Below are 24,929 nucleotides of genomic sequence, written 5' to 3'. Positions count from 1 at the left end.
GAGGCATTGGAAAACCTCCCTGGTCTTTGTAGTTGAATCTGTGCTTGAAATTCACTGCTCGACTCAGGGACCTTACAGATAATTGTATGTGTGGGGTACAGAGATGAGGTAGTCATGTTAAACACTATTATTGCACACAGAGTGAGTCCATGCAACTTATTATGTGACACTATCTCTCCTTTCCTAGGTCTGGCGTGGTGCGTTCCTATTGGCTGATTTAATCCTGTCTCAGCCAACTACGTTCAGAGGAGCCACCGTCTTGGAGTTGGGGGCGGGGACTGGGCTGACCAGCATAGTCATGGCAACGGTGGCCAAAACTGTGTACTGCACAGGTGAGGTACCAACAGGTAAACCAGGGTTCTTCTCCCCTGGGGCCTCATTTATAACCGCTGCGTAAATTTCACACTAAATATCTGCGTGCACCATTTCTGAGTAGAATACCCATACTGTAGCCTATACTCTACTGTAGCCTATACTATACTGTACTATACTGTAGCCTATAATATACTGTAGCCTATACTATACTGTACTATACTGTAGCCTATAATATACTGTAGCCTATACTATACTATACTATACTGTAGCCTATACTCTACTGTAGCCTATACTATACTGTAGCCTATACTATACTATACTATACTGTAGCCTATACTATACTGTAGCCTATACTCTACTGTAGCCTATACTATACTGTACTATACTGTAGCCTATAATATACTGTAGCCTATACTATACTGTACTATACTGTAGCCTATAATATACTGTAGCCTATACTATACTATACTATACTGTAGCCTATACTCTACTGTAGCCTATACTATACTGTACTATACTGTAGCCTATAATATACTGTAGCCTATACTATACTATACTATACTGTAGCCTATACTCTACTGTAGCCTATACTATACTGTAGCCTATACTCTACTGTAGCCTATACTATACTGTACTATACTGTAGCCTATACTATACTGTAGCCTATACTATACTGTAGCCTGTACTATACTGTAGCCTGTACTATACTGTAGCCTGTACTATACTGTAGCCTATACTATACTGTAGCCTATACTATACTGTACTATACTGTAGCCTATACTATACTGTAGCCTATACCATACTGTACTATACTGTAGCCTATACTATACTGTAGCCTATACTATACTGTACTATACTGTAGCCTATACTATACTGTAGCCTATACTATACTGTACTATACTGTAGCCTATACTATACTGTACTATACTGTAGCCTATACTATACTGTACTATACTGTAGCCTATACTATACTGTAGCCTATACTATACTGTACTATACTGTAGCCTATACCATACTGTACTATACTGTAGCCTATACTATACTGTACTATACTGTAGCCTATACTATACTGTACTATACTGTAGCCTATACTCTACTGTAGCCTATACTATACTGTACTATACTGTAGCCTATACTATACTGTAGCCTATACTATACTGTACTATACTGTAGCCTATACTATACTGTACTATACTGTAGCCTATACTCTACTGTAGCCTATACTATACTGTACTATACTGTAGCCTATACTATACTGTAGCCTATACTATACTGTAGCCTGTACTATACTGTAGCCTGTACTATACTGTAGCCTATACTATACTGTAGCCTATACTATACTGTACTATACTGTAGCCTATACTATACTGTAGCCTATACCATACTGTACTATACTGTAGCCTATACTATACTGTAGCCTATACTATACTGTACTATACTGTAGCCTATACTATACTGTAGCCTATACTATACTGTACTATACTGTAGCCTATACTATACTGTACTATACTGTAGCATATACTCTACTGTAGCCTATACTATACTGTACTATACTGTAGCCTATACTATACTGTAGCCTATACCATACTGTACTATACTGTAGCCTATACTATACTGTAGCCTATACTATACTGTACTATAATGTAGCCTATACTATACTGTAGCCTATACTATACTGTACTATACTGTAGCCTATACTATACTGTACTATACTGTAGCCTATACTGTACTATACTGTAGCCTATACTATACTGTAGCCTATACTATACTGTACTATACTGTAGCCTATACTATACTGTAGCCTATACTATACTGTACTATACTGTAGCCTATACTATACTGTAGCCTATACTATACTGTACTATACTGTAGCCTATACCAGAGGTGGGACAAAGTCATTGTTATGCAAGTCACAAGTAAGTCTCAAGTCTTTGCCCTCGAGTCCCGAGTCAAGTCGAGTCAAAGATGAGGCAAGTCCCAAGTCGAGTCAAAAGTCAAAGCCATCAAGTCTCAAGTCGAGTCCAAAGTCCTACATTTTAGTTTCGAGTCATTTCAAGTCCTCTTAGCAAGCCTTTGCAAGTCATTACAAGTCCTCGTAGCAAGTCTTCTCGAGTCATAAGGCGCAAGTCCAAGTCAAGTCACGAGTCATTGATGTTAAAGTCCAAGTCGAGTTGCAAGTCTTTGTACATTTTGTCGAGTCGAGTCTGAAGTCATCAAATTCATGACTCGAGTCTGACTCGAGTCCAAGTCACATGACTCGAGTCCACACCTCTGGCCTATACTATACTGTACTATACTGTAGCCTATACTCTACTGTAGCCTATACTATACTGTACTATACTGTAGCCTATACTATACTGTAGCCTATACTATACTGTACTATACTGTAGCCTATACTATACTGTACTATACTGTAGCCTATACTCTACTGTAGCCTATACTATACTGTACTATACTGTAGCCTATACTATACTGTAGCCTATACTATACTGTAGCCTGTACTATACTGTAGCCTGTACTATACTGTAGCCTGTACTATACTGTAGCCTATACTATACTGTACTATACTGTAGCCTGTACTATACTGTAGCCTATACTATACTGTACTATACTGTAGCCTATACTATACTGTAGCCTATACTATACTGTACTATACTGTAGCCTATACTATACTGTAGCCTATACTATACTGTAGCCTGTACTATACTGTAGCCTGTACTATACTGTAGCCTGTACTATACTGTAGCCTATACTATACTGTACTATACTGTAGCCTATACTATACTGTAGCCTATACCATACTGTACTATACTGTAGCCTATACTATACTGTAGCCTATACTATACTGTACTATACTGTAGCCTATACTATACTGTAGCCTATACTATACTGTAGCCTATACTATACTGTACTATACACTATAATAATAATAATAATAATAATAATAATAATAATATGCCATTTAGCAGACGCTTTTATCCAAAGCGACTTACAGTCATGCGTGCATACATTTTTTTTTTGTATATGGGTGGTCCCGGGGTTCGACCCCACTACCTTGGCGTTACAAGCGCCGTGCTCTACCAGCTGAGCTACAGAGGACCATAGTACTGTAGCCTATACTGTACTATACTGTAGCCTATACTATACTGTAGCACTATACTGTACTATACTGTACTATACTGTAGCCTATACTATACTGTAGCCTATACTATACTATACTATACTGTAGCCTATACTATACTGTAGCCTATACTCTACTGTACTATACTGTAGCCTATACTATACTGTAGCCTATACTCTACTGTACTATACTGTAGCCTGTACTATACTGTAGCCTGTACTATACTGTAGCCTATACTGTAGCCTATACTATACTGTAGCCTATACTATACTGTACTATACTGTAGCCTATACTATACTGTAGCCTGTACCATACTGTAGCCTATACTATACTGTAGCCTATACTATACTGTAGCCTATACTATACTGTAGCCTATACTATACTGTACTATACTGTAGCCTATACTATACTGTAGCCTATACTGTAGCCTGTACTATACTGTAGCCTGTACTATACTGTAGCCTATACTGTAGCCTATACTATACTGTAGCCTATACTGTAGCCTGTACTATACTGTAGCCTGTACTATACTGTAGCCTATACTGTAGCCTATACTATACTGTAGCCTATACTATACTGTACTATACTGTAGCCTATACTATACTGTAGCCTGTACTATACTGTAGCCTATACTATACTGTAGCCTATACTATACTGTAGCCTATACTATACTATACTGTAGCCTGTACTATACTGTAGCCTATACTATGCTGTACTATACTGTAGCCTATACTATACTGTAGCCTATACTATACTGTAGCCTATACTATACTGTAGCCTATACTATACTATACTGTAGCCTGTACTATACTGTAGCCTGTACTATACTGTAGCCTATACTATACTGTAGCCTATACTATACTGTAGCCTATACCATACTGTAGCCTATACCATACTGTAGCCTATACTATACTGTAGCCTGTACTATACTGTAGCCTATACTATACTGTAGCCTATACTATACTGTAGTCTATACTATACTGTAGCCTATACTATACTGTAGCCTATACTATACTGTAGCCTATACTGTACTATACTGTAGCCTATACTATACTGTAGCCTATACTATACTATACTGTAGCCTATACTATACTGTAGCATATACTCTACTGTACTATACTGTAGCCTATACTATACTGTAGCCTATACTATACTATACTGTAGTCTATACTATACTGTAGCCTATACTATACTGTAGCCTATACTCTACTGTACTATACTGTAGCCTATACTATACTGTAGCCTGTACTATACTGTAGCCTATACTGTAGCCTATACTATACTGTAGCCTGTACTATACTGTAGCCTATACTATACTGTAGCCTATACTATACTGTAGCCTATACTATACTGTACTATACTGTAGCCTATACTATACTGTACTGTAGCCTATACTATACTGTAGCCTGTACTATACTGTAGCCTATACTATACTGTACTGTAGCCTATACTATACTGTAGCCTATACTATACTGTAGCCTATACTATACTGTACTGTAGCCTATACTATACTGTAGCCTATACTATACTGTAGCCTATACTATACTGTAGCCTATACTATACTGTAGCCTATACTATACTATACTGTAGCCTGTACTATACTGTAGCCTATACTATACTGTAGCCTATACTATACTGTACTATACTATATTGTAGCTTGTACTATACTGTAGCCTGTACTATACTGTAGCCTATACTATACTGTAGCCTATACTATACTGTAGCCTGTACTATACTGTAGCCTATACTATACTGTAGCCTATACTATACTGTAGCCTATACTATACTGTACTATACTGTAGCATATACTATACTGTACTATACTGTACTATACTATACTGTAGCCTATACCATACTGTAGCCTATACTGTAGCCTATACCATACTGTAGCCTATACTATACTGTAGCCTATACCATACTGTAGCCTATACTATACTGTACTATACTGTAGCCTATACCATACTGTAGCCTATACTATACTGTAGCCTGTACTATACTGTAGCCTATACTGTAGCCTATACTATACTGTAGCCTGTACTATACTGTAGCCTATACTATACTGTACTATACTGTAGCCTATACTATACTGTAGCCTATACTATACTGTAGCCTGTACTATACTGTAGCCTATACTGTAGCCTATACTATACTGTAGCCTATACTATACTGTAGCCTATACTATACTGTACCATACTCTAGCCTATACTATACTGTAGCCTATACTATACTGTAGCCTATACTATACTGTAGCCTATACTATACTGTACCATACTCTAGCCTATACTATACTGTAGCCTATACTATATTGTAGCCTATACTATACTCTAGCCTATACTATACTGTACCATACTCTAGCCTATACCATCAGAATCATCTCTGATACAGAAACCATTCTACATGGTAGTTACCAGGCTTCAATGAACCAAAGTCAGAATCATCTCTGATGCAGAAACCATTCTACATGGTAGTTACCAGGCTTCAGTGAACCAAGGTTAGAATCATCGTAAGAATTGATGAGCTAGTATGTTAGCAAGCTGTTCTTAATTACATTAATAATTTTTTTGCCCTGTTTGTTCTATTTAAAATGTTGTGTTTTTGGGATGTTGTAAGCCCAATGTCTCTGTAATGTTTAAAGCCCAATGTCTCTGTTAAGTTTTAAAGTTATATAAATGCTGTGTAAAATCCCAATATCTGTGGAATGTTGTGTTGCAGACGTTGGGGAGGACCTACTGAGCATGTGCCAGAAGAACGTGATTTTAAACAGACACCTGATGGAGCCTGCAGGTGAGAGAACATTTGTTACGTTTAGCCCAGGGCTGCGGGCAAACGTGTGGCCAGCTGGCATTTGTTACGTTTAGCCCAGGGCTGCGGGCAAACGTGTGGCCAGCTGGCATTTGTTACGTTTAGCCCAGGGCTGCGGGCAAACGTGTGGCCAGCTGGCATTTGTTACGTTTAGCCCAGGGCTTCGGGCAAACGTGTGGCCAGCTGGCATTTGCCCCAGCAATTTTCAATCAGGTCGGGCAGCGCCTCACCACTTTTGATTTAGTTTAATAAAAAATATTCATTCAAAGGTTTAAGATGAGGGACAAAGTCATGTTTTTTTAGACTGATTTGCCTCATGAATTGTCAACTCGTGGTTGTATTTTTCTTGACAAACCAGATTCCCAGAAATCACAGTTCACGGTGGCACGCTAATACAGCTATTTATTTAGCCAACATGACAACATTTACATTTTAGTCATTTAGCAGACGCTCTTATCCAGAGCGAATTACAGGAGCAATTAGGGTTAAGTGCCTTGCTCAAGGGCACATCGACAGATCTTTCACCTAGTCGGCTCGGGGATTAGAACCAGCGACCTTTCGGTTACTGGCACTACGCTCTTAACCACTAAGCTACCGGCCGAGTCTAGACACAAGCAAAAACTCTTAACAGAAATGTTGCAGCAGCCTACACCAAACCATTACCAGTCTGACATGCTGTATGGGATCAAAAGGAGATGGTTTTACCAGTCTGACATGCTGTATGGGATCAAAAGGAGATGGTTTTACCAGTCTGACATGCTGTATTGGATCAAAAGGAGATGGTTTTACCAGTCTGACATGCTGTATTGGATCAAAAGGAGATGGTTTTACCAGTCTGACATGCTGTATGGGATCAAAAGGAGATGGTTTTACCAGTCTGACATGCTGTATTGGATCAAAAGGAGATGGTTTTACCAGTCTGACATGCTGTATGGGATCAAAAGGAGATGGTTTTACCAGTCTGACATGCTGTATTGGATCAAAAGGAGATGGTTTTACCAGTCTGACATGCTGTATGGGATCAAAAGGAGATGGTTTTACCAGTCTGACATGCTGTATGGGATCAAAAGGAGATGGTTTTACCAGTCTGACATGCTGTATTGGATCAAAAGGAGAAGGTTTTACCAGTCTGACATGCTGTATTGGATCAAAAGGAGATGGTTTTACCAGTCTGACATGCTGTATGGGATCAAAAGGAGATGGTTTTACCAGTCTGACATGCTGTATTGGATCAAAAGGAAATGGTTTTACCAGTCTGACATGCTGTATGGGATCAAAAGGAGATGGTTTTACCAGTCTGACATGCTGTATTGGATCAAAAGGAAATGGTTTTACCAGTCTGACATGCTGTATTGGATCAAAAGGAGATGGTTTTACCAGTCTGACATGCTGTATTGGATCAAAAGGAGATGGTTTTACCAGTCTGACATGCTGTATTGGATCAAAAGGAGATGGTTTTACCAGTCTGACATGCTGTATTGGATCAAAAGGAGATGGTTTTACCAGTCTGACATGCTGTATTGGATCAAAAGGAGATGGTTTTACCAGTCTGACATGCTGTATGGGATCAAAAGGAGATGGTTTTACCAGTCTGACATGCTGTATTGGATCAAAAGGAGATGGTTTTACCAGTCTGACATGCTGTATTGGATCAAAAGGAGATGGTTTTACCAGTCTGACATGCTGTATTGGATCAAAAGGATATGGTTTTACCAGTCTGACATGCTGTATGGGATCAAAAGGAGATGGTTTTACCAGTCTGACATGCTGTATTGGATCAAAAGGAGATGGTTTTACCAGTCTGACATGCTGTATTGGATCAAAAGGAGATGGTTTTACCAGTCTGACATGCTGTATGGGATCAAAAGGAGATGGTTTTACCAGTCTGACATGCTGTATTGGATCAAAAGGAGATGGTTTTACCAGTCTGACATGCTGTATGGGATCAAAAGGAGATGGTTTTACCAGTCTGACATGCTGTATGGGATCAAAAGGAGATGGTTTTACCAGTCTGACATGCTGTATTGGATCAAAAGGAGATGGTTTTACCAGTCTGACATGCTGTATGGGATCAAAAGGAGATGGTTTTACCAGTCTGACATGCTGTATTGGATCAAAAGGAGATGGTTTTACCAGTCTGACATGCTGTATTGGATCAAAAGGAGATGGTTTTACCAGTCTGACATGCTGTATTGGATCAAAAGGAGATGGTTTTACCAGTCTGACATGCTGTATTGGATCAAAAGGAGATGGTTTTACCAGTCTGACATGCTGTATGGGATCAAAAGGAGATGGTTTTACCAGTCTGACATGCTGTATTGGATCAAAAGGAGATGGTTTTACCAGTCTGACATGCTGTATGGGATCAAAAGGAGATGGTTTTACCAGTCTGACATGCTGTATTGGATCAAAAGGAGATGGTTTTACCAGTCTGACATGCTGTATTGGATCAAAAGGAGATGGTTTTACCAGTCTGACATGCTGTATTGGATCAAAAGGAGATGGTTTTACCAGTCTGACATGCTGTATTGGATCAAAAGGGAGATGGTTTTACCAGTCTGACATGCTGTATTGGATCAAAAGGAGATGGTTTTACCAGTCTGACATGCTGTATTGGATCAAAAGGAGATGGTTTTACCAGTCTGACATGCTGTATGGGATCAAAAGGAGATGGTTTTACCAGTCTGACATGCTGTATTGGATCAAAAGGAGATGGTTTTACCAGTCTGACATGCTGTATGGGATCAAAAAGGAGATGGTTTTACCAGTCTGACATGCTGTATGGGATCAAAAGGAGATGGTTTTACCAGTCTGACATGCTGTATTGGATCAAAAGGAGATGGTTTTACCAGTCTGACATGCTGTATGGGATCAAAAGGAGATGGTTTTACCAGTCTGACATGCTGTATGGGATCAAAAGGAGATGGTTTTACCAGTCTGACATGCTGTATTGGATCAAAAGGAGATGGTTTTACCAGTCTGACATGCTGTATGGGATCAAAAGGAGATGGTTTTACCAGTCTGACATGCTGTATTGGATCAAAAGGAGATGGTTTTACCAGTCTGACATGCTGTATTGGATCAAAAGGAGATGGTTTTACCAGTCTGACATGCTGTATTGGATCAAAAGGAGATGGTTTTACCAGTCTGACATGCTGTATTGGATCAAAAGGAGATGGTTTTACCAGTCTGACATGCTGTATGGGATCAAAAGGAAATGGTTTTACCAGTCTGACATGCTGTATTGGATCAAAAGGAGATGGTTTTACCAGTCTGACATGCTGTATTGGATCAAAAGGAGATGGTTTTACCAGTCTGACATGCTGTATTGGATCAAAAAGAGATGGTTTTACCAGTCTTACATGCTGTATGGGATCAAAAGGAGATGGTTTTACCAGTCTGACATGCTGTATTGGATCAAAAGGAGATGGTTTTACCAGTCTGACATGCTGTATTGGATCAAAAGGAGATGGTTTTACCAGTCTGACATGCTGTATTGGATCAAAAGGAGATGGTTTTACCAGTCTGACATGCTGTATTGGATCAAAAGGAGATGGTTTTACCAGTCTGACATGCTGTATGGGATCAAAAGGAGATGGTTTTACCAGTCTGACATGCTGTATGGGATCAAAAGGAGATGGTTTTACCAGTCTGACATGCTGTATGGGATCAAAAGGAGATGGTTTTACCAGTCTGACATGCTGTATGGGATCAAAAGGAGATGGTTTTACCAGTCTGACATGCTGTATTGGATCAAAAGGAGATGGTTTTACCAGTCTGACATGCTGTATTGGATCAAAAGGAGATGGTTTTACCAGTCTGACATGCTGTATGGGATCAAAAGGAGATGGTTTTACCAGTCTGACATGCTGTATTGGATCAAAAGGAGATGGTTTTACCAGTCTGACATGCTGTATGGGATCAAAAGGAGATGGTTTTACCAGTCTGACATGCTGTATTGGATCAAAAGGAGATGGTTTTACCAGTCTGACATGCTGTATTGGATCAAAAGGAGATGGTTTTACCAGTCTGACATGCTGTATTGGATCAAAAGGAGATGGTTTTACCAGTCTGACATGCTGTATTGGATCAAAAGGAGATGGTTTTACCAGTCTGACATGCTGTATTGGATCAAAAGGAGATGGTTTTACCAGTCTGACATGCTGTATTGGATCAAAAGGAGATGGTTTTACCAGTCTGACATGCTGTATGGGATCAAAAGGAGATGGTTTTACCAGTCTGACATGCTGTATTGGATCAAAAGGAGATGGTTTTACCAGTCTGACATGCTGTATTGGATCAAAAGGAGATGGTTTTACCAGTCTGACATGCTGTATTGGATCAAAAGGAGATGGTTTTACCAGTCTGACATGCTGTATGGGATCAAAAGGAGATGGTTTTACCAGTCTGACATGCTGTATTGGATCAAAAGGAGATGGTTTTACCAGTCTGACATGCTGTATTGGATCAAAAGGAGATGGTTTTACCAGTCTGACATGCTGTATGGGATCAAAAGGAGATGGTTTTACCAGTCTGACATGCTGTATTGGATCAAAAGGAGATGGTTTTACCAGTCTGACATGCTGTATGGGATCAAAAGGAGATGGTTTTACCAGTCTGACATGCTGTATTGGATCAAAAGGAGATGGTTTTACCAGTCTGACATGCTGTATGGGATCAAAAGGAGATGGTTTTACCAGTCTGACATGCTGTATTGGATCAAAAGGAGATGGTTTTACCAGTCTGACATGCTGTATGGGATCAAAAGGAGATGGTTTTACCAGTCTGACATGCTGTATGGGATCAAAAGGAGATGGTTTTACCAGTCTGACATGCTGTATTGGATCAAAAGGAGATGGTTTTACCAGTCTGACATGCTGTATGGGATCAAAAGGAGATGGTTTTACCAGTCTGACATGCTGTATTGGATCAAAAGGAGATGGTTTTACCAGTCTGACATGCTGTATGGGATCAAAAGGAGATGGTTTTACCAGTCTGACATGCTGTATTGGATCAAAAGGAGATGGTTTTACCAGTCTGACATGCTGTATTGGATCAAAAGGAGATGGTTTTACCAGTCTGACATGCTGTATTGGATCAAAAGGAGATGGTTTTACCAGTCTGACATGCTGTATTGGATCAAAAGGAGATGGTTTTACCAGTCTGACATGCTGTATTGGATCAAAAGGAGATGGTTTTACCAGTCTGACATGCTGTATGGGATCAAAAGGAGATGGTTTTACCAGTCTGACATGCTGTATGGGATCAAAAGGAGATGGTTTTACCAGTCTGACATGCTGTATTGGATCAAAAGGAGATGGTTTTACCAGTCTGACATGCTGTATTGGATCAAAAGGAGATGGTTTTACCAGTCTGACATGCTGTATGGGATCAAAAGGAGATGGTTTTACCAGTCTGACATGCTGTATTGGATCAAAAGGAGATGGTTTTACCAGTCTGACATGCTGTATTGGATCAAAAGGAGATGGTTTTACCAGTCTGACATGCTGTATTGGATCAAAAGGAGATGGTTTTACCAGTCTGACATGCTGTATGGGATCAAAAGGAGATGGTTTTACCAGTCTGACATGCTGTATTGGATCAAAAGGAGATGGTTTTACCAGTCTGACATGCTGTATTGGATCAAAAGGAGATGGTTTTACCAGTCTGACATGCTGTATTGGATCAAAAGGAGATGGTTTTACCAGTCTGACATGCTGTATTGGATCAAAAGGAGATGGTTTTACCAGTCTGACATGCTGTATTGGATCAAAAGGAGATGGTTTTACCAGTCTGACATGCTGTATGGGATCAAAAGGAGATGGTTTTACCAGTCTGACATGCTGTATTGGATCAAAAGGAGATGGTTTTACCAGTCTGACATGCTGTATGGGATCAAAAGGAGATGGTTTTACCAGTCTGACATGCTGTATTGGATCAAAAGGAGATGGTTTTACCAGTCTGACATGCTGTATGGGATCAAAAGGAGATGGTTTTACCAGTCTGACATGCTGTATGGGATCAAAAGGAGATGGTTTTACCAGTCTGACATGCTGTATTGGATCAAAAGGAGATGGTTTTACCTGTCTGACATGCTGTATTGGATCAAAAGGAGATGGTTTTACCAGTCTGACATGCTGTATTGGATCAAAAGGAGATGGTTTTACCAGTCTGACATGCTGTATTGGATCAAAAGGAGATGGTTTTACCAGTCTGACATGCTGTATTGGATCAAAAGGAGATGGTTTTACCAGTCTGACATGCTGTATGGGATCAAAAAGGAGATGGTTTTACCAGTCTGACATGCTGTATGGGATCAAAAGGAGATGGTTTTACCAGTCTGACATGCTGTATGGGATCAAAAGGAGATGGTTTTACCAGTCTGACATGCTGTATTGGATCAAAAGGAGATGGTTTTACCAGTCTGACATGCTGTATTGGATCAAAAGGAGATGGTTTTACCAGTCTGACATGCTGTATGGGATCAAAAGGAGATGGTTTTACCAGTCTGACATGCTGTATTGGATCAAAAGGAGATGGTTTTACCAGTCTGACATGCTGTATTGGATCAAAAGGAGATGGTTTTACCAGTCTGACATGCTGTATGGGATCAAAAGGAGATGGTTTTACCAGTCTGACATGCTGTATTGGATCAAAAGGAGATGGTTTTACCAGTCTGACATGCTGTATGGGATCAAAAGGAGATGGTTTTACCAGTCTGACATGCTGTATGGGATCAAAAGGAGATGGTTTTACCAGTCTGACATGCTGTATGGGATCAAAAGGAGATGGTTTTACCAGTCTGACATGCTGTATGGGATCAAAAGGAGATGGTTTTACCAGTCTGACATGCTGTATTGGATCAAAAGGAGATGGTTTTACCAGTCTGACATGCTGTATTGGATCAAAAGGAGATGGTTTTACCAGTCTGACATGCTGTATGGGATCAAAAGGAGATGGTTTTACCAGTCTGACATGCTGTATTGGATCAAAAGGAGATGGTTTTACCAGTCTGACATGCTGTATGGGATCAAAAGGAGATGGTTTTACCAGTCTGACATGCTGTATTGGATCAAAAGGAGATGGTTTTACCAGTCTGACATGCTGTATTGGATCAAAAGGAGATGGTTTTACCAGTCTGACATGCTGTATTGGATCAAAAGGAGATGGTTTTACCAGTCTGACATGCTGTATGGGATCAAAAGGAGATGGTTTTACCAGTCTGACATGCTGTATTGGATCAAAAGGAGATGGTTTTACCAGTCTGACATCCTGTATTGGATCAAAAGGAGATGGTTTTACCAGTCTGACATGCTGTATGGGATCAAAAGGAGATGGTTTTACCAGTCTGACATGCTGTATTGGATCAAAAGGAGATGGTTTTACCAGTCTGACATGCTGTATGGGATCAAAAGGAGATGGTTTTACCAGTCTGACATGCTGTATTGGATCAAAAGGAGATGGTTTTACCAGTCTGACATGCTGTATTGGATCAAAAGGAGATGGTTTTACCAGTCTGACATGCTGTATGGGATCAAAAGGAGATGGTTTTACCAGTCTGACATGCTGTATTGGATCAAAAGGAGATGGTTTTACCAGTCTGACATGCTGTATGGGATCAAAAGGAGATGGTTTTACCAGTCTGACATGCTGTATGGGATCAAAAGGAGATGGTTTTACCAGTCTGACATGCTGTATTGGATCAAAAGGGAGATGGTTTTACCAGTCTGACATGCTGTATGGGATCAAAAGGAGATGGTTTTACCAGTCTGACATGCTGTATTGGATCAAAAGGAGATGGTTTTACCAGTCTGACATGCTGTATTGGATCAAAAGGAGATGGTTTTACCAGTCTGACATGCTGTATTGGATCAAAAGGAGATGGTTTTACCAGTCTGACATGCTGTATTGGATCAAAAGGAGATGGTTTTACCAGTCTGACATGCTGTATTGGATCAAAAGGAGATGGTTTTACCAGTCTGACATGCTGTATTGGATCAAAAGGAGATGGTTTTACCAGTCTGACATGCTGTATTGGATCAAAAGGAGATGGTTTTACCAGTCTGACATGCTGTATGGGATCAAAAGGAGATGGTTTTACCAGTCTGACATGCTGTATTGGATCAAAAGGAGATGGTTTTACCAGTCTGACATGCTGTATGGGATCAAAAGGAGATGGTTTTACCAGTCTGACATGCTGTATTGGATCAAAAGGAGATGGTTTTACCAGTCTGACATGCTGTATTGGATCAAAAGGAGATGGTTTTACCAGTCTGACATGCTGTATTGGATCAAAAGGAGATGGTTTTACCAGTCTGACATGCTGTATGGGATCAAAAGGAGATGGTTTTACCAGTCTGACATGCTGTATTGGATCAAAAGGAGATGGTTTTACCAGTCTGACATGCTGTATTGGATCAAAAGGAGATGGTTTTACCAGTCTGACATGCTGTATTGGATCAAAAGGAGATGGTTTTACCAGTCTGACATGCTGTATGGGATCAAAAGGAGATGGTTTTACCAGTCTGACATGCTGTATGGGATCAAAAGGAGATGGTTTTACCAGTCTGACATGCTGTATGGGATCAAAAGGGAGATGGTTTTACCAGTCTGACATGCTGTATGGATCAAAAGGAGATGGTTTTACCAGTCTGACATGCTGTATGGGATCAAAAGGAGATGGTTTTACCAGTCTGACATGCTGTATGGGATCAAAAGGAGATGGTTTTACCAGTCTGACATGCTGTATTGGATCAAAAGGAGATGGTTTTACCAGTCTGACATGCTGTATGGGATCAAAAGGAGATGGTTTTACCAGTCTGACATGCTGTATTGGATCAAAAGGAGATGGTTTTACCAGTCTGACATGCTGTATGGGATCAAAAGGAGATGGTTTTACCAGTCTGACATGCTGTATGGGATCAAAAGGAGATGGTTTTACCAGTCTGACATGCTGTATGGGATCAAAAGGAGATGGTTTTACCAGTCTGACATGCTGTATGGGATCAAAAGGAGATGGTTTTACCAGTCTGACATGCTGTATTGGGATCAAAAGGAGATGGTTTTACCAGTCTGACATGCTGTATTGGATCAAAAGGAGATGGTTTTACCAGTCTGACATGCTGTATGGGATCAAAAGGAGATGGTTTTACCAGTCTGACATGCTGTATTGGATCAAAAGGAGATGGTTTTACCAGTCTGACATGCTGTATGGGATCAAAAGGAGATGGTTTTACCAGTCTGACATGCTGTATTGGATCAAAAGGAGATGGTTTTACCAGTCTGACATGCTGTATTGGATCAAAAGGAGATGGTTTTACCAGTCTGACATGCTGTATTGGATCAAAAGGAGATGGTTTTACCAGTCTGACATGCTGTATGGGATCAAAAGGAGATGGTTTTACCAGTCTGACATGCTGTATGGGATCAAAAGGAGATGGTTTTACCAGTCTGACATGCTGTATTGGATCAAAAGGAGATGGTTTTACCAGTCTGACATGCTGTATGGGATCAAAAGGAGATGGTTTTACCAGTCTGACATGCTGTATTGGATCAAAAGGAGATGGTTTTACCAGTCTGACATGCTGTATGGGATCAAAGGAGATGGTTTTACCAGTCTGACATGCTGTATTGGATCAAAAGGAGATGGTTTTACCAGTCTGACATGCTGTATTGGATCAAAAGGAGATGGTTTTACCAGTCTGACATGCTGTATGGGATCAAAAGGGAGATGGTTTTACCAGTCTGACATGCTGTATTGGATCAAAAGGAGATGGTTTTACCAGTCTGACATGCTGTATGGGATCAAAAGGAGATGGTTTTACCAGTCTGACATGCTGTATGGGATCAAAAGGAGATGGTTTTACCAGTCTGACATGCTGTATTGGATCAAAAGGAGATGGTTTTACCAGTCTGACATGCTGTATGGGATCAAAAGGAGATGGTTTTACCAGTCTGACATGCTGTATTGGATCAAAAGGAGATGGTTTTACCAGTCTGACATGCTGTATGGGATCAAAAGGAGATGGTTTTACCAGTCTGACATGCTGTATTGGATCAAAAGGAGATGGTTTTACCAGTCTGACATGCTGTATTGGATCAAAAGGAGATGGTTTTACCAGTCTGACATGCTGTATTGGATCAAAAGGAGATGGTTTTACCAGTCTGACATGCTGTATTGGATCAAAAGGAGATGGTTTTACCAGTCTGACATGCTGTATTGGATCAAAAGGAGATGGTTTTACCAGTCTGACATGCTGTATGGGATCAAAAGGAGATGGTTTTACCAGTCTGACATGCTGTATGGGATCAAAAGGAGATGGTTTTACCAGTCTGACATGCTGTATGGGATCAAAAGGAGATGGTTTTACCAGTCTGACATGCTGTATTGGATCAAAAGGAGATGGTTTTACCAGTCTGACATGCTGTATGGGATCAAAAGGAGATGGTTTTACCAGTCTGACATGCTGTATGGGATCAAAAGGAGATGGTTTTACCAGTCTGACATGCTGTATTGGATCAAAAAGGAGATGGTTTTACCAGTCTGACATGCTGTATGGGATCAAAAGGAGATGGTTTTACCAGTCTGACATGCTGTATTGGATCAAAAGGAGATGGTTTTACCAGTCTGACATGCTGTATTGGATCAAAAGGAGATGGTTTTACCAGTCTGACATGCTGTATGGGATCAAAAGGAGATGGTTTTACCAGTCTGACATGCTGTATGGGATCAAAAGGAGATGGTTTTACCAGTCTGACATGCTGTATGGGATCAAAAGGAGATGGTTTTACCAGTCTGACATGCTGTATTGGATCAAAAGGAGATGGTTTTACCAGTCTGACATGCTGTATTGGATCAAAAGGAGATGGTTTCACCAGTCTGACATGCTGTATTGGATCAAAAGGAAATGGTTTTACCAGTCTGACATGCTGTATGGGATCAAAAGGAGATGGTTTTACCAGTCTGACATGCTGTATTGGATCAAAAGGAGATGGTTTTACCAGTCTGACATGCTGTATTGGATCAAAAGGAGATGGTTTTACCAGTCTGACATGCTGTATTGGATCAAAAGGGAGATGGTTTTACCAGTCTGACATGCTGTATGGGATCAAAAGGAGATGGTTTTACCAGTCTGACATGCTGTATTGGATCAAAAGGAGATGGTTTTACCAGTCTGACATGCTGTATTGGATCAAAAGGAGATGGTTTTACCAGTCTGACATGCTGTATGGGATCAAAAGGAGATGGTTTTACCAGTCTGACATGCTGTATTGGATCAAAAGGAGATGGTTTTACCAGTCTGACATGCTGTATGGGATCAAAAGGGAGATGGTTTTACCAGTCTGACATGCTGTATGGGATCAAAAGGAGATGGTTTTACCAGTCTGACATGCTGTATGGGATCAAAAGGAGATGGTTTTACCAGTCTGACATGCTGTATTGGATCAAAAGGAGATGGTTTTACCAGTCTGACATGCCGTATTGGATCAAAAGGGAGATGGTTTTACCAGTCTGACATGCTGTATGGGATCAAAAGGAGATGGTTTTACCAGTCTGACATGCTGTATGGGATCAAAAGGAGATGGTTTTACCAGTCTGACATGCTGTATTGGATCAAAAGGAGATGGTTTTACCAGTCTGACATGCTGTATTGGATCAAAAGGAGATGGTTTTACCAGTCTGACATGCTGTATGGGATCAAAAGGAGATGGTTTTACCAGTCTGACATGCTGTATGGGATCAAAAGGAGATGGTTTTACCAGTCTGACATGCTGTATTGGATCAAAAGGAGATGGTTTTACCAGTCTGACATGCTGTATGGGATCAAAAGGAAATGGTTTTACCAGTCTGACATGCTGTATGGGATCAAAAGGAGATGGTTTTACCAGTCTGACATGCTGTATGGGATCAAAAGGAGATGGTTTTACCAGTCTGACATGCTGTATGGGATCAAAAGGAGATGGTTTTACCAGTCTGACATGCTGTATGGGATCAAAAGGAGATGGTTTTACCAGTCTGACATGCTGTATGGGATCAAAAGGAGATGGTTTTACCAGTCTGACATGCTGTATGGGATCAAAAGGAGATGGTTTTACCAGTCTGACATGCTGTATTGGATCAAAAGGAGATGGTTTTACCAGTCTGACATGCTGTATTGGATCAAAAGGAGATGGTTTTACCTGTCTGACATGCTGTATGGGATCAAAAGGAGATGGTTTTACCAGTCTGACATGCTGTATTGGATCAAAGGAGATGGTTTTACCAGTCTGACATGCTGTATTGGATCAAAAGGAGATGGTTTTACCAGTCTGACATGCTGTATTGGATCAAAAGGAGATGGTTTTACCAGTCTGACATGCTGTATTGGATCAAAAGGAGATGGTTTTACCAGTCTGACATGCTGTATGGGATCAAAAGGAGATGGTTTTACCAGTCTGACATGCTGTATTGGATCAAAAGGAGATGGTTTTACCAGTCTGACATGCTGTATTGGATCAAAAGGAGATGGTTTTACCAGTCTGACATGCTGTATTGGATCAAAAGGAGATGGTTTTACCAGTCTGACATGCTGTATGGGATCAAAAGGAGATGGTTTTACCAGTCTGACATGCTGTATTGGATCAAAAGGAGATGGTTTTACCAGTCTGACATGCTGTATTGGATCAAAAGGAGATGGTTTTACCAGTCTGACATGCTGTATGGGATCAAAAGGAGATGGTTTTACCAGTCTGACATGCTGTATTGGATCAAAAGGAGATGGTTTTACCAGTCTGACATGCTGTATGGGATCAAAAGGAGATGGTTTTACCAGTCTGACATGCTGTATGGGATCAAAAGGAGATGGTTTTACCAGTCTGACATGCTGTATGGGATCAAAAGGAGATGGTTTTACCAGTCTGACATGCTGTATGGGATCAAAAGGAGATGGTTTTACCAGTCTGACATGCTGTATTGGATCAAAAGGAGATGGTTTTACCAGTCTGACATGCTGTATTGGATCAAAAGGAGATGGTTTTACCAGTCTGACATGCTGTATGGGATCAAAAGGAGATGGTTTTACCAGTCTGACATGCTGTATTGGATCAAAAGGAGATGGTTTTACCAGTCTGACATGCTGTATGGGATCAAAAGGAGATGGTTTTACCAGTCTGACATGCTGTATTGGATCAAAAAGGAGATGGTTTTACCAGTCTGACATGCTGTATGGGATCAAAAGGAGATGGTTTTACCAGTCTGACATGCTGTATGGGATCAAAAGGAGATGGTTTTACCAGTCTGACATGCTGTATTGGATCAAAAGGAGATGGTTTTACCAGTCTGACATGCTGTATTGGATCAAAAGGAGATGGTTTTACCAGTCTGACATGCTGTATGGGATCAAAAGGAGATGGTTTTACCAGTCTGACATGCTGTATGGGATCAAAAGGAGATGGTTTTACCAGTCTGACATGCTGTATTGGATCAAAAGGAAATGGTTTTACCAGTCTGACATGCTGTATGGGATCAAAAGGAAATGGTTTTACCAGTCTGACATGCTGTATGGGATCAAAAGGAGATGGTTTTACCAGTCTGACATGCTGTATGGGATCAAAAGGAGATGGTTTTACCAGTCTGACATGCTGTATGGGATCAAAAGGAGATGGTTTTACCAGTCTGACATGCTGTATGGGATCAAAAGGAGATGGTTTTACCAGTCTGACATGCTGTATGGGATCAAAAGGAGATGGTTTTACCAGTCTGACATGCTGTATGGGATCAAAAGGAGATGGTTTTACCAGTCTGACATGCTGTATTGGATCAAAAGGAGATGGTTTTACCAGTCTGACATGCTGTATTGGATCAAAAGGAGATGGTTTTACCTGTCTGACATGCTGTATGGGATCAAAAGGAGATGGTTTTACCAGTCTGACATGCTGTATTGGATCAAAAGGAGATGGTTTTACCAGTCTGACATTCTGTATTGGATCAAAAGGAGATGGTTTTACCAGTCTGACATGCTGTATTGGATCAAAAGGAGATGGTTTTACCAGTCTGACATGCTGTATTGGATCAAAAGGAAATGGTTTTACCAGTCTGACATGCTGTATGGGATCAAAAGGAAATGGTTTTACCAGTCTGACATGCTGTATTGGATCAAAAGGAGATGGTTTTACCAGTCTGACATGCTGTATTGGATCAAAAGGAGATGGTTTTACCAGTCTGACATGCTGTATTGGATCAAAAGGAGATGGTTTTACCAGTCTGACATGCTGTATGGGATCAAAAGGAGATGGTTTTACCAGTCTGACATGCTGTATTGGATATAAATGAGATGGTTTTACCAGTCTGACATGCTGTATTGGATCAAAAGGAGATGGTTTTACCAGTCTGACATGCTGTATGGGATCAAAAGGAGATGGTTTTACCAGTCTGACATGCTGTATTGGATCAAAAGGAGATGGTTTTACCAGTCTGACATGCTGTATGGGATCAAAAGGAGATGGTTTTACCAGTCTGACATGCTGTATGGGATCAAAAGGAGATGGTTTTACCAGTCTGACATGCTGTATGGGATCAAAAGGAGATGGTTTTACCAGTCTGACATGCTGTATGGGATCAAAAGGAGATGGTTTTACCAGTCTGACATGCTGTATTGGATCAAAAGGAGATGGTTTTACCAGTCTGACATGCTGTATTGGATCAAAAGGAGATGGTTTTACCAGTCTGACATGCTGTATGGGATCAAAAGGGAGATGGTTTTACCAGTCTGACATGCTGTATTGGATCAAAAGGAGATGGTTTTACCAGTCTGACATGCTGTATGGGATCAAAAGGAGATGGTTTTACCAGTCTGACATGCTGTATTGGATCAAAAGGAGATGGTTTTACCAGTCTGACATGCTGTATTGGATCAAAAGGAGATGGTTTTACCAGTCTGACATGCTGTATTGGATCAAAAGGAGATGGTTTTACCAGTCTGACATGCTGTATGGGATCAAAAGGAGATGGTTTTACCAGTCTGACATGCTGTATTGGATCAAAAGGAGATGGTTTTACCAGTCTGACATGCTGTATTGGATCAAAAAGGAGATGGTTTTACCAGTCTGACATGCTGTATTGGATCAAAAGGAGATGGTTTTACCAGTCTGACATGCTGTATGGGATCAAAAGGAGATGGTTTTACCAGTCTGACATGCTGTATTGGATCAAAAGGAGATGGTTTTACCAGTCTGACATGCTGTATTGGATCAAAAGGAGATGGTTTTACCAGTCTGACATGCTGTATGGGATCAAAAAGGAGATGGTTTTACCAGTCTGACATGCTGTATTGGATCAAAAGGAGATGGTTTTACCAGTCTGACATGCTGTATGGGATCAAAAGGAGATGGTTTTACCAGTCTGACATGCTGTATTGGATCAAAAAGGAGATGGTTTTACCAGTCTGACATGCTGTATGGGATCAAAAGGAGATGGTTTTACCAGTCTGACATGCTGTATTGGATCAAAAGGAGATGGTTTTACCAGTCTGACATGCTGTATGGGATCAAAAGGAGATGGTTTTACCAGTCTGACATGCTGTATGGGATCAAAAGGAGATGGTTTTACCAGTCTGACATGCTGTATTGGATCAAAAGGAGATGGTTTTACCAGTCTGACATGCTGTATGGGATCAAAAGGAGATGGTTTTACCAGTCTGACATGCTGTATTGGATCAAAAGGAGATGGTTTTACCAGTCTGACATGCTGTATGGGATCAAAAGGAGATGGTTTTACCAGTCTGACATGCTGTATTGGATCAAAAGGAGATGGTTTTACCAGTCTGACATGCTGTATTGGATCAAAAGGAGATGGTTTTACCAGTCTGACATGCTGTATTGGATCAAAAGGAGATGGTTTTACCAGTCTGACATGCTGTATGGGATCAAAAGGAGATGGTTTTACCAGTCTGACATGCTGTATTGGATCAAAAAGGAGATGGTTTTACCAGTCTGACATGCTGTATGGGATCAAAAGGAGATGGTTTTACCAGTCTGACATGCTGTATGGGATCAAAAGGAGATGGTTTTACCAGTCTGACATGCTGTATTGGATCAAAAGGAGATGGTTTTACCAGTCTGACATGCTGTATTGGATCAAAAGAAGATGGTTTTACCAGTCTGACATGCTGTATGGGATCAAAAGGAGATGGTTTTACCAGTCTGACATGCTGTATGGGATCAAAAGGAGATGGTTTTACCAGTCTGACATGCTGTATTGGATCAAAAGGAGATGGTTTTACCAGTCTGACACATGCTGTATGGGATCAAAAGGAGATGGTTTTACCAGTCTGACATGCTGTATTGGATCAAAAGGAGATGGTTTTACCAGTCTGACATGCTGTATTGGATCAAAAGGAGAAGGTTTTACCAGTCTGACATGCTGTATGGGATCAAAAGGAGATGGTTTTACCAGTCTGACCTGCTGTATGGGATCAAAAGGAGATGGTTTTACCAGTCTGACATGCTGTATGGGATCAAAAGGAGATGGTTTTACCAGTCTGACATGCTGTATTGGATCAAAAGGAGATGGTTTTACCAGTCTGACATGCTGTATTGGATCAAAAGGAGATGGTTTTACCAGTCTGACATGCTGTATTGGATCAAAAGGAGATGGTTTTACCAGTCTGACATGCTGTAATGGATCAAAAGGAGATGGTTTTACCAGTCTCACATGCTGTATGGGATCAAAAGGAGATGGTTTTACCAGTCTGACATGCTGTATGGGATCAAAAGGAGATGGTTTTACCAGTCTGACATGCTGTATGGGATCAAAAGGAAATGGTTTTACCAGTCTGACATGCTGTATTGGATCAAAAGGAGATGGTTTTACCAGTCTGACATGCTGTATGGGATCAAAAGGAGATGGTTTTACCAGTCTGACATGCTGTATTGGATCAAAAGGAGATGGTTTTACCAGTCTGACATGCTGTATGGGATCAAAAGGAGATGGTTTTACCAGTCTGACATGCTGTATTGGATCAAAAGGAGATGGTTTTACCAGTCTGACATGCTGTATTGGATCAAAAGGAGATGGTTTTACCAGTCTGACATGCTGTATTGGATCAAAAGGAGATGGTTTTACCAGTCTGACATGCTGTATGGGATCAAAAGGAGATGGTTTTACCAGTCTGACATGCTGTATGGGATCAAAAGGAGATGGTTTTACCAGTCTGACATGCTGTATGGGATCAAAAGGAGATGGTTTTACCAGTCTGACATGCTGTATTGGATCAAAAGGAGATGGTTTTACCAGTCTGACATGCTGTATTGGATCAAAAGGAGATGGTTTTACCAGTCTGACATGCTGTATTGGATCAAAAGGAAATGGTTTTACCAGTCTGACATGCTGTATGGGATCAAAAGGAGATGGTTTTACCAGTCTGACATGCTGTATTGGATCAAAAGGAGATGGTTTTACCAGTCTGACATGCTGTATTGGATCAAAAGGAAATGGTTTTACCAGTCTGACATGCTGTATTGGATCAAAAGGAGATGGTTTTACCAGTCTGACATGCTGTATGGGATCAAAAGGAGATGGTTTTACCAGTCTGACATGCTGTATTGGATCAAAAGGAGATGGTTTTACCAGTCTGACATGCTGTATTGGATCAAAAGGAGATGGTTTTACCAGTCTGACATGCTGTATTGGATCAAAAGGAGATGGTTTTACCAGTCTGACATGCTGTATTGGATCAAAGGAGATGGTTTTACCAGTCTGACATGCTGTATGGGATCAAAGGAGATGGTTTTACCAGTCTGACATGTTGTATGGGATCAAAAGGAGATGGTTTTACCAGTCTGACATGCTGTATGGGATCAAAAGGAGATGGTTTTACCAGTCTGACATGCTTATGGGATCAAAAGGAGATGGTTTTACCAGTCTGACATGCTGTATTGGATCAAAAGGAGATGGTTTTACCAGTCTGACATGCTGTATTGGATCAAAAGGAGATGGTTTTACCAGTCTGACATGCTGTATGGGATCAAAAGGAGATGGTTTTACCAGTCTGACATGCCGTATTGGATCAAAAGGAAATGGTTTTACCAGTCTGACATGCTGTATGGGATCAAAAGGAGATGGTTTTACCAGTCTGACATGCTGTATTGGATCAAAAGGGAGATGGTTTTACCAGTCTGACATGCTGTATTGGATCAAAAGGAGATGGTTTTACCAGTCTGACATGCTGTATTGGATCAAAAGGGAGATGGTTTTACCAGTCTGACATGCTGTATGGGATCAAAAGGAGATGGTTTTACCAGTCTGACATGCTGTATTGGATCAAAAGGGGAGATGGTTTTACCAGTCTGACATCCTGTATTGGATCAAAAGGAGATGGTTTTACCAGTCTGACATGCTGTATGGGATCAAAAGGAGATGGTTTTACCAGTCTGACATGCTGTATTGGATCAAAAGGAGATGGTTTTACCAGTCTGACATGCTGTATGGGATCAAAAGGAGATGGTTTTACCAGTCTGACATGCTGTATTGGATCAAAAGGAGATGGTTTTACCAGTCTGACATGCTGTATTGGATCAAAAGGAGATGGTTTTACCAGTCTGACATGCTGTATGGGATCAAAAGGAGATGGTTTTACCAGTCTGACATGCTGTATTGGATCAAAAGGAGATGGTTTTACCAGTCTGACATGCTGTATGGGATCAAAAGGAGATG

At 40.6% G+C, this 24,929-nt stretch overlaps 1 protein-coding gene across 1 annotated transcript in view; it reads left to right on the top strand.

The window, feature by feature from the left end:
* Positions 1 to 24,929, top strand: part of LOC121551613 (methyltransferase-like protein 22) — a 44,315-nt gene that overhangs the window by 7,488 nt on the left and 11,898 nt on the right. Inside the window, exons 7-8 of the mRNA XM_041864315.2 lie at positions 188 to 332; positions 6,149 to 6,220. Coding sequence (XP_041720249.2) covers positions 188 to 332; positions 6,149 to 6,220 — 217 coding nt within the window. The remainder of the gene's footprint in view (positions 1 to 187; positions 333 to 6,148; positions 6,221 to 24,929) is intronic.

The sequence above is a fragment of the Coregonus clupeaformis genome, unplaced genomic scaffold (assembly GCF_020615455.1).
Source record: "Coregonus clupeaformis isolate EN_2021a unplaced genomic scaffold, ASM2061545v1 scaf0235, whole genome shotgun sequence".
Classification (NCBI taxonomy): domain Eukaryota; kingdom Metazoa; phylum Chordata; class Actinopteri; order Salmoniformes; family Salmonidae; genus Coregonus; species Coregonus clupeaformis.
The sequence above is the reverse complement of the archived record's forward strand: the minus strand, read 5'-3'. Positions and strand labels throughout refer to the sequence as shown.